This window comes from Solanum stenotomum, chromosome 6 (assembly GCF_019186545.1).
Source record: "Solanum stenotomum isolate F172 chromosome 6, ASM1918654v1, whole genome shotgun sequence".
In the NCBI taxonomy this organism is placed as follows: Eukaryota; Viridiplantae; Streptophyta; class Magnoliopsida; order Solanales; family Solanaceae; genus Solanum; species Solanum stenotomum.
In genome coordinates this window covers 62,059,844-62,071,660 of record NC_064287.1, presented here as the reverse complement: position 1 = coordinate 62,071,660, position 11,817 = coordinate 62,059,844, and the positions used below count along the sequence as shown (strand labels likewise).

Sequence of the window (11,817 nt, the reverse complement as noted above, 5' to 3'; positions counted from 1 at the left end):
CCCCCACTCCCCTATCCCAAAAAAAATGTAAAAAAAAAGACTTTCTTACTACTCCACTCTTTATCACTTTTTTTTGTTTGTGTGAATACACATTTTTTATCCATTTAATTACCCACTTTTAAATGGGTATTATATGTATTATTCGTTTTTACTCATTTTTAAATGAGTTGGATACCCAACCTATTTAAAATGGATAAATATGAGCGAATACCCGTATTAATTACCCATTCTGCCACCCCTAGCTACCACTATAGCTAAATCACCACAATCAGTAATTGCCATAATTCCTAGTCATCACAATCATATTCTACAAGTGAAGTTTGAGGAAAATATAGCGTATGCATATCTTCTCCCTATTTTTGTCGGGTAGAAAAATTGTTTCAATAATAATTGTGTTTCAAAACATGTTAGCGAAAAATGCACAAGTAAAAAGCTACAATAACCACCGCTAACAATCATTTACAATTATTATATCAACCGTCATTACCATAATAGTATCGTATATATAAGTATTTCGTATGATACTCAATATTTTGGTATTTCATAGATACCAAATTTCATACTAAATATAAAAAAAAATGAAATGAAAATTGAAATGCATACCGTATGTCATATACTCCACATTAAATATTGAAATAGTCCCTGCCGTGCACATTTGTGCTACATATTTACAAATTACAAAATCTCTAGAAAGAAAAAAAGGAATAAAATTGTAACACGTGCATTCTTCTCTTCTTTTTTTTCTTTTTAAATGCTCCAAAACGAGGAAAGGAAAGACAAGAAGTCAAAGAGGGGTTGGGGGAGATTTAAAAAAGGCAGCCCAATACACTAAAGCTCGCGCTATGCACAGGGTTTAGAGAAAGGTTCGACCATAAGGGCCTATTCTACGCAATCTTACATTGCATTTCTATCAGAGCTTGTTTCTAATGATTTAACTTGTAATCTTCTGATCACATGACAACAACTTTACCCGTTACTCCAGAGCTCTCGGGGGAGATTGTATTGTTTTTTTTAAAAGAAGTTTTTGACAGACCACCTACTTAAAGACATAACTAATAAAAATCAAAGTTTGTTTTTGTAGGTTTCTCTAACAGAACTTATAGTTAGAATTCAAAACCAATCAAATCTTTAAAAGGATTACTTAAATAGGCAAAACCAAACAGAAGAAGACTTTTGTAGTCTTTAATTTCATCATCACTAGACTTTATCCTATTACGTTTTTACCATACTTTAGTTATAATCTTTTAACAACCAAACTGTCACTTTTCTGAAGATTTTAATCATCATCTATTAGTGACTTCTGGTGTAGTAGGATTTTATAATTTCACCAATGACTTTTACCTCCTCGTCGTAACAGAGTCAGGAATTTATACTAGAATATCATATCGGGATTTGAACCTACAATAATAACACCACCTATATTTTTGCTCCCAAATAAGTTGAAATCGTCCATATGAATCCTCACTTCTTCATTTAAACTCATTTCATATCATCATATTAAACAAAATAAAAGTGAAAAATAAGCTTTACATGTATATGCATTGATACCAAGTATCTGTAGGTCTATCGAGACAACTTCCTTCTAGACCTCTCCTTTTAACACCTTAATGTACCATATTTTCACACCTACAAATTAGTGCATCTGTAGGTTGACGCAGAACATGTGAACTTAATATCTAAAGCAACTTTTGAACCCATAACTCTAGAATCTTCCCTTATATCAGAGGGATTCAACGGTTTACATATTATAATAAAAAAACATTTTGATCCTATTTGTCCAGTATAATATTTTCCGACAAAAGAAATTCAATTGAACTCCCTTGAATTTTAGTCATAACAACTCCAATTAGTTGGATAACAGCACATCGTTAATGTTAAGTAAAAACCATAGAAGTGATTTTTCAAAGAAAGAGACTTTTAGTGTAAGCATTTTTCATGAAAAATTATGCAGTTAGATAGGTTAAGTGGGTGAACCAATATAGCTCAACAGGGTTCAACTAAGTTTTGATAATATAATCTGTCAACCTCAGACAACTTTTATCTCTACTTCTTCCCCTATAAAAGCAGACCCCTCAACTCTACTATCTTTCATAAACAAGCACTGACTTGCATTTCTACTAATACTCGAATCGAGTTTTAGAAAAAAAGGAAAACAAATGGAGGCGTTCAAGAGCATTGTCAAACCTTTGTGCTATTTCTTGTTTATGTGTGCTTTCCTTCTCTTTGCAGATGCAGCATCGGCGAAAACGCATTACCATGATTTTGTTGTAAGCTATCCAAGATTTCGCTTCTTTGGTATCTGCTAAGTGCTAACATTTCATAAATTTTACAAATTCTATGATACTGACCTCTGTTTTTGTGGAACAGATTCAAGCAACACCAGTGAAGAGGCTGTGCAAAACCCACAACACCATAACGGTGAATGGACAATTCCCTGGACCAACATTAGAAGTAAACAACGGGGATACTCTAGTTGTCAAGGTAGTCAATCGAGCTCGATATAATGTCACCATTCACTGGTAAGTTCATGCATGCAGAACTCAAATGAACTGATATATGTTACTCCAATGAATAAGACATGATTAAGTTTCATATGACCTTTTCTCTTACTTTTTTATACTATTTTGTTGTGTTTCAAAAGGCATGGGGTTAGGCAAATGAGGACAGCATGGGCAGACGGACCAGAATTTATCACTCAGTGCCCAATTAGACCAGGAAAGAGTTACACTTACCGGTTCACAATTCAAGGACAAGAAGGGACACTTTGGTGGCACGCCCACAGCTCATGGCTCAGGGCTACTGTTTATGGAGCTCTAATTATTCACCCAAAAGAAGGAGGAAACTACCCATTTCCTAAGCCCAAAAGAGAAACACCTATTCTGCTTGGTAATAATTCTACCTTCTCTTATCATCGGAAGCTTTGACCAATTTTCAAAAACAATACTCCCTCTGTCCCATTTCATGTGCCCTTGTTTGACTGAAAAGGATAGTGGTTCACATAAAATCCAACAGAGGGGGTACTAGTTATGCATCTGCTCATATTCTGTTTCCTTTTAGAAATATTGTTGAAATGATAATTTGGAAATGCTGATCAGGTGAGTGGTGGGATGCAAACCCAATCGATGTTGTAAGAGAGGCTACAAGAACAGGAGCAGCTCCTAATGTATCAGATGCTTACACCATCAATGGTCAACCAGGTGACCTCTACAAGTGTTCCAGTCAAGGTTAGCTCTAAATTCTAGTCTCACAGAAAATTTTAAACAGGTAACCATGAAATTTGCATCAGAAAGAAATTGTGTCTCGACTCTTTTGTACAGACAGTCAAGATTACTTCTAAAAGCAAAATTATTTTGTTCAAATACTCAAGACAGTAAAATCATCTTAACACTCTTAAAAGATCAAATAATAGAAGCAAATTTATACATGGTAAAAGGAATAATTTCCAGCTAACAACGTATGCTAGCATTCACTAAACTATGATATGATATCTTACTGGTTCAGGACATGTTTTAATAGAAATCATATTTATGCAGATACCACCATAGTTCATACGGACTCTGGCGAAACCAACCTCCTTCGAGTTATCAATGCTGGAATGAACCAGGAGCTTTTCTTTACTGTGGCAAACCACAAGTTTACTGTTGTTGGAGCAGATGCCTCATATGTTAAACCCTTCACTACATCAGTCCTTATGCTCGGACCAGGCCAGACAACTGATGTCCTTATCAAAGCTGATCAGCCACCAAGCAGATACTACATGGCAGCACGTGCCTACGCAAGTGCTCAAGGCGCCCCCTTTGATAATACCACAACAACAGCCATCCTCGAGTACAAGACATCTTCTTGTTCTTCCAATTGTGTCAAGACCAATCCAGTTTTCCCATCTCTACCAGCATATAATGACACAGCCACTGCTACAGCCTTCACAACAAAATTCAGAAGCCCAAGAAAGGTCGAGGTACCCAAGGAAATCGATGAAAACCTATTCTTCACTGTTGGGCTAGGACTCAACAATTGTCCAAGAGGTGCACGCTCTAGAAACTGTCAAGGTCCAAATGGAACTCGATTCACTGCCAGTATGAACAATGTATCTTTTGTGTTACCATCCAATTTTTCCCTGCTACAAGCACATCACAATGGCATTCCTGGTGTTTTCTCAACTGATTTCCCAGCTGTGCCACCTGTAAAATTTGATTATACTGGCAACGTAAGCCGGTCTTTATGGCAACCTATTCGAGGAACTAAGCTGTACAAGCTGAAATATGGGGCAACAGTGCAAGTTGTGTTACAGGGGACTAATATCTCCACAGCTGAGAACCACCCAATTCACCTTCACGGATATGATTTCTACATCATTGCAGAAGGTTTTGGTAACTTTAATCCAAAAAGAGATACATCTAAATTCAACCTTGTTGATCCACCACTCAGAAACACAGCCAGTGTGCCCGTTAATGGATGGGCAGTTATTAGATTTGTCGCTGACAATCCAGGTAAGATAAATACTAGTATTCTAATATTCTATACAATGTCACATTTCAATGATACATATTTAACAATATTAACTTAATACAGGAGTGTGGCTAATGCACTGTCACTTGGATGTTCACATTACCTGGGGTTTGGCCATGGCGTTCCTCGTTGAAAACGGAGTCAGCCAATTGGAATCATTGGAAACTCCACCAGTAGATCTGCCTGTCTGCTGATAACTAGAACAAGCAACATAATACAAAATTCAAAGCCCTAGAGAAATCAATTTAATTGTTTTAGTAATTCCAAGTGATATTGTTCCCCCCATTTAGGGCTAGTTCTTCTTTTTTTTGTTTGCTCTACTACATTTTCCCCCCTTTTCCTAGAATTTATGGTCAATATGGTGCCAAAAATTGCTATGTAATACACCAGATATCTTAGAATTAAGGCAGCATATTGCCCAGATTAAACCAGTTGTATTGTTTCGAGTGCGGAAGAATTTACTTGAGTTTTGAACTAAACTTGAATCTCACATTGCTATAACAACAACTGTTAAAGAATGACAAAAGACCCACATTGGTGGTTAATGAGATGGGTGGACTCCTTATAAGGCTTGGGCAATCCTCCTCCCTTTGAGCTAGCTTTTGGGGTGTGAGTTAGGCCTAAGACCTAATTTAACAACAACAACAACAAAAAATCCAGTAAAGTATGTCAAGAGCACACAATGTACGCAGACCTTACCACACTACCTCAAGGAGATAAAGAGTAAAGAGTAAAGAGGTTGCTTCCGAAAGACACTCCGTTAGTGTAACGAACATCAGAGCAACAGTAAGAATTGCATAAATAGTACGTAATAAATTGGGGGAAAAAGACAGATCACTTTCGAGAAATTAAGCGAAAAAGCAGACCTAATCAATCGTTACCTTCGCGTTCCATGATTGCAATGTTTGTTCATCAACCTTTGAGCTTCAGTTCCTCCGGGCTCCGGCGGTCAATATGGTGGGGGCAATGGTACGTTTTCCCGCCGGCGACTGAAGTACTCCGATCAGCATAATTTGTGATTTCAGCAAATTTTGCTTGCAAACATTTTCTTTTGGCAAAAGTAAATACTTAATTGAGTTTATAATTAAATACTTATAAATATTTGGTATAAATTTTTTTTATACACATATAAAATTTATCCTTAGTAAAAGTAATTGAATTTTCTTGAACACTACCATATACGTTAGATTCGACACTACTTCTACGTAACAAAAAGAAAAAAATAATTCACACAAATTCGTGTTAATACATAAATATGTCATTTAATTTAGTTTCGTTCTTCAATTTTGAGTGTGCATAAGTAGATACGCACTTCTTATATTGCAATTTTGTGTCCTATGTGGCACCTTGTGTGTAGCCCGTGCACTATATCACGTAGAACGTGTGTGTCTAATTATTTAATTTTACACAAATTTCAGTATTTACTTGTGCACGCTTCAAGTTAGAAGACATGGATATTAAATGAACTCAAGTTAAAAGATATATTTATGTATAATAATAATAAATAAATAAATAAAAAAAGGAGCTAAAATATGTGTGTGAACAACATGAAAGTAAACTCAATAATTTTGTATAAGTATTAACAAAATTATTAATTATATTTTAAGTCAAATTGTTACACAAATTTATATAACCCAAAAATATTAAATCCATCCCTAAATAAGGATTATGGAGAAGTTTAAGGATAAGAGAATATTCCTTCTATTTCAATTTATTTTCTGATTTTATTTTTTAAAATTAAAAATACGTAAAATGTTCTAAAAAATTCTTTAACCTTACAATCTTAAACAAGATATGTATTTTTCTTGTTAATAAAATATATTGCTCTCTCTCCTTGCAAAAAAAAAAACAAGATATGTGAAATGTTGAAATTTAGATGTTTTCAAAAAAGAAAGAGCATATATTTAACGAACTAACTGTAAATAAGACAAATAAATTAAAACCGCGTGACAGACCACCTACTCAAGACATCATTTATCAGATCAAGTGTTTGTTTATATATAGTTAGAAAAAGGAACTGAGAACCAATAAGATGTTTTAGAAAGTGCTAATTTAATAAACACAACAAATTGAAGAAGACTCTTTACCATCTTTAACCTCATCATCCACTACATTCGATGCAATCTAGGTTAAGTAGCATTTTTAATTCTAAAAATTCCTTGCAGAAATGTCATTGTTATGGACGATTAATCAATACACAAAAACCTATCTAATTAATACAATCTTCGTCACAGTTTATGTGATATAATTTGATTTGGAATATAGTTAAAGAAAATCCAGTAACTTTAGTCTATGTACATTTAATAGTTAGACGTTGAGATACGAAATCGTCCAAATTCAGTAACTTTGATCCAAACTTTATTTGTCTTAAGAAAATCATTCAATATGTATAATTTATTAATTTAGAACTCAATAACTTAAAAAGAACTAAAAATTCTAAACTCGTAAACTTAGTTACCCCATGGTTCAAAACAAAACAAAAAACATAATGAGATATTTACGTTTTAACTAATTCTTGGCCACTACTTTACAAGAGTTTTAATAAGTAAACAAATTGCTGTTTACAGCTACGTCGGTCCCTTGGAGTTGAAATATAGTGAGATAAGTCATTTTTTAATTACCTTAAGAGCTTTGATGACATTAGTTTATTAAACTACTAAATAATAGCATCAACAATAATATATTCAGTGTAATTCCACAAGTGAAGTTTGAAAAGAATAAAGTGTACGCAGACCTTATTCTTACCTCGTAGAGATAGAACATTGTTTCAGATAGACCCTTAGCTTAAATAAAGCCTACCAAACGGTTTGAAAAGGGGATTAATAGGGCCGGATATAGAGATAGCGAGGGGATTCACCTGAACCCTCGACAAAAAATTACATTATATATAAGGTGTTTTTAAAAAAAATTATGTATAGATTTTTAATCCATGAACGTAAGATTAGAGATTGGTTCAATGGTTGAAGGAGGAGAGTTCAAAATTTACTTTGATTCTATGTTCCAATCTCAAGCGTTATATTTTTATCTTTCGATTTGTTTAAACTTGTTGTTGAAAATTCTAGATTCGCCAGTAGATACAAATATGTGAGCAACAACAACAACAAAATAATGTGAAATAGAGAGTAACACACCTCAAACATGAAAAAGAACACTAACGACAACAAAATAATGTAATAATCGGAACACAAAAAAAAAAGCACCAGTAGCCAAAATCGAAGATCAAGAAACTACAAAAACAGTATAAATTCATTGTATGCCAATTAAGCACACACTCTGAATCAGCAAATCTCAAAACTTCATCTTTCTGTATAACATCAATTTGTGATTGATGAAGACAGGTGGAAGGTGGTATCATAATCATCACAATAAACAATAGCTATGTTCGGACTCTTCTAAAATGTCATCGAGTGTGTGTCGATCCTTCAGTAGTGCATTTTTGGAGAGTCCGAGCAACTTAGAACATCATCTTGCTGTAGAACATCACATTGCTAATGTGAAGCAAAATCTAATTAGTGAAGTAGTTATAGTGCAAGGCATTGTTCATGAAAATTGCTGCTGTTAGATAAGTTCAAGTGGATGAACAAATCAGTTCTACAGAGTTTTACTAAGTTTTTTTGGTAACATAATCTGTCAACCAACCTCACACAACTTTTATCTATAAAAGTAGATCCCTCAACTCTAAGATCTTTCACAAACAAGCACTTACTTCCATGTCTATTAATACTCGAATCAAGTTTTAGTAAAAAAGGAAAACAAATGGAGCCCTTCAACCCTTTGAGTTCTTTATGTTTTGTATGCATTTTGCTTCTGTTTGCAAATGCAGCGTCTGCGAAAACTCATTACCATGATTTTGTTGTAAGATATCTAAGATTTCCATTTGTTATTAGCTAACATCTCGTAAATTTTGCAAATTCTACGATACTGACCTCTGATTTTCTTGTAACAGATTCAAGCAACATCAGTGAAGAGGCTGTGCAAAATCCACAACATCATAACGGTGAATGGGAAATTCCCTGGACCGACATTGGAAGTAAACAACGGGGATACTCTGGTGGTTAACGTTGTGAATAGAGCTCGATATAATGTCACAATTCATTGGTAAGTTCATGCATGCAGAACTCATATGAACTGATATATGTTACTCCAAAAGACTAAGACATGATTATATTTCATATGATTTTTATTTTTACACTTTTATACTAATTTGTTGTGTTTCCAAAGGCATGGTGTTAAGCAAATGAGAACAGGATGGGCAGATGGACCAGAATTTATCACTCAGTGCCCGATTAGACCAGGAAAGAGTTACACTTACCGTTTTACCATTCAAGAACAAGAAGGGACTCTTTGGTGGCACGCCCACAGCTCGTGGCTTAGGGCTACTGTTTATGGAGCTTTAATTATCAATCCAAAAGAAGGAGAAATCTATCCATTTCCGAAGCCCAAAAGAGAAACACCAATTCTGCTTGGTACTACTTCTACCTTCAGTTAACACCAAAAGAAATACCTACTTAAGCATTTGCTCATATTCTGTTTCCCCTTTTAAATTTTGTCGAAATGATAGTTTTGGAAATGCTGATTAATTAGGTGAGTGGTGGAATACGAACCCTATTGACGTTGTAAGACAAGCAACAAGAACAGGAGCAGCTCCTAATCTATCTGATGCATACACCATCAATTCTCAACCAGGTGACCTCTACAAATGTTCCAGTCAAGGTACCAAAAAATTTGCCTTAGAAACTAAAAGAAGACCTATAGAAGTTGTATCTCGACTGTTTTTTACACACAGTCGAGATTACTTCTAAAAGCAAAAATATTTAGTAAACTTACATGCTCAGGACATATTTTCATAGAAATCATATTTATGCAGATACCACCGTAGTTCATATAGACTCTGGCGAAACCAACCTCCTTCGTGTTATCAACACTGCACTGAACCAGCAGCTTTTCTTTGCTGTGGCCAATCACAAACTTACTGTTGTTGGAGCAGATGCCTCTTATGTTAAACCCTTCACAACATCAGTCCTTATGCTTGGACCAGGCCAGACAACTGATGTCCTGATCAAAGCTGATCAACAACCAGCTCGATATTACATGGCAGCACGTGCCTATGCTAGTGCTCAAGGCGCCCCCTTTGATGATACCACAACCACAGCCATCCTTGAGTACAACACAGCTTCTTGTTCTTCGAACTGTGTCAAGACCAAACCGGTTTTCCCATCTTTACCAGAATATAATGACACAGCCACTGCCACAGCTTTCACAACCAAATTCAGAAGCCCAAGAAAGGTTGAGGTTCCCAAGGAAATCGATGAAAATCTGTTCTTCACAGTTGGGCTGGGACTCGAGAACTGCCCAAGAGGTGCACCCTCCAGTTACTGTCAAGGTCCAAGTGGAACTCGATTCACAGCGAGTATGAACAATGTATCTTTTGTGCTACCATCCAATAATTCCCTGCTACAAGCACATTACCAAGGCATACCTGGTGTTTTCTCAACTGATTTCCCAGCTGTGCCACCTGTAAAATTTGATTATACCGGCAACGTAAGCCAGTCTTTATGGCAACCTATTCGGGGGACTAAGCTGTACAAACTGAAATATGGGGCAAGAGTGCAAGTTGTGCTACAGGGGACTAGTATCTTTTCAGCTGAGAACCACCCAATACATCTTCACGGATATGATTTCTACATCATTGCAGAAGGTTTTGGTAACTTCAATCCAAAAACAGATACATCTAAATTCAATCTTATTGATCCACCTCTTAGAAATACAGCAAGTGTACCCGTTAACGGATGGACAGTCATCAGATTTGTCGCGAACAATCCAGGTAAGGGAACAAATACTTATATCTCCTATTATTCCCAATTCTTTTCTATACAATTTCACATTTCAATGTACAAACTTAGCAATTTTAACTTAATTCAGGAGTGTGGCTAATGCACTGTCATTTGGATGTTCACATTACATGGGGCTTGGCCATGGCGTTCCTCGTAGAAAACGGAGTTTGTGAATTAGAATCATTGGAAGCTCCTCCAGTAGATTTGCCTGTCTGTTGACGACTGCAAAAGCAGCATAAAACAAATTCCCCTTTTTCATCTTATAGATAGTGATCAAGATGGGCTTGAAGGCGGATACTCAAAAATCAATCCGCCTTCAAGCCCAGAATATCCCCAGATTACATTAATTGTATTGTAATTCTAGTGCAGATAAGAAAAAAGGTATTCAGCACTCATAGCGGAGGTAAAATTTTGAGTTTATAGGTTTTGAATTCTAGAAAAGACATCTCAATAGGCTTTTCCATAAATTAATAGTTATATATATTATACACCTTGTTTGGATGGTTACCTGTTGTATTGTATTGTAAGTTTAAATACAATGTTTGTTTTGATTGTTACTTTGTATCATATCGTTTAAACTCTATTGTATCATACCTTAATATTTTCTTCTCAAACGATACAATATATTCAAACAATGATTCAGAATATAATTTTGTAGTAGCATGTACTGCTTTATTAGTTGATATTGATAGTGAAGTTGTTATAATTCATAATTTCATAATCCAAAAGTATCGATTGAAATTTCCTGAGTTAGATTCAATTTTACTTCATCCAACCGATTACTCCTGTGTTGTTAAGAAGATTGGTAACCATATGGATGCAAATTTTGTGGATTTGGAGGGATTGCTGATATTGTCGAGTTTGTCTCTGTTTCTGGATCAACTAAAATTGGCAAGCCAGTACCAGAAGATGTTTTGTGCAAAACAATGGAAGCATGTGATAAACTGCTTGCTCTTGATTATGCAAAGAAAAAGGTTCTCCAATTTGTCGAGAATCGAATGGGATACTTTGCTCCCAATCTTTCTGCTGTTGTTGGGAGTGTTGTTGCTGTGCAACTTATCTGTGCTGCTGGTGATCTCTCATCCTTGGCAAAAATGCCTTGTGATGATGTCGAGCTGCTTGGCGCCAACATGAATAGGAAGTCGTTATATTAATCAAAGTGGAATTTTCAAGACAACACCTCATTTCTTTAAGATCCAGACCTATCAACTGCTAGCTGAGAAACTAAAGTTAGCTATCTGAATGGACTCGAATTCTTCAAATTATTGAGCATTGGCAAAAGCCGTCTTGTTCCAGTCCCTACTGAATCTGAGCCTTGTATGAGGAAGAGAGATGGTCGTGTTCGTAAATGATATGATCTTTGGAATACCTGGAAAACCCTCCCCTAGGTATGGTATGCTGACTTCAAGCTCGGCCTTCGCCTCGGAGCAACGGATCAAGCTATCAAATTCTGCAAAAGCAGCTTGTTGACAGC

General features: G+C 35.6%; 2 protein-coding genes across 2 annotated transcripts; both read left to right on the top strand.

The window, feature by feature from the left end:
• The first annotated feature begins 2,037 nt into the window (after positions 1-2,037).
• LOC125868087 (laccase-12-like) lies at positions 2,038-4,981 on the top strand. The gene is made up of 6 exons (XM_049548689.1): positions 2,038-2,267; positions 2,368-2,519; positions 2,642-2,886; positions 3,096-3,224; positions 3,534-4,490; positions 4,573-4,981. Exons 1-6 carry the CDS (start codon positions 2,157-2,159, stop codon positions 4,701-4,703), a joined length of 1,725 nt encoding a protein of 574 aa, XP_049404646.1. The 5' UTR covers positions 2,038-2,156; the 3' UTR covers positions 4,704-4,981.
• Positions 4,982-8,730: 3,749 nt separating this feature from the next.
• On the top strand, positions 8,731-10,562 carry LOC125868088 (laccase-12-like). The gene is made up of 4 exons (XM_049548690.1): positions 8,731-8,975; positions 9,094-9,222; positions 9,377-10,333; positions 10,432-10,562. Exons 1-4 carry the CDS (start codon positions 8,747-8,749, stop codon positions 10,560-10,562), a joined length of 1,446 nt encoding a protein of 481 aa, XP_049404647.1. The 5' UTR covers positions 8,731-8,746.
• Positions 10,563-11,817: the final 1,255 nt, after the last annotated feature.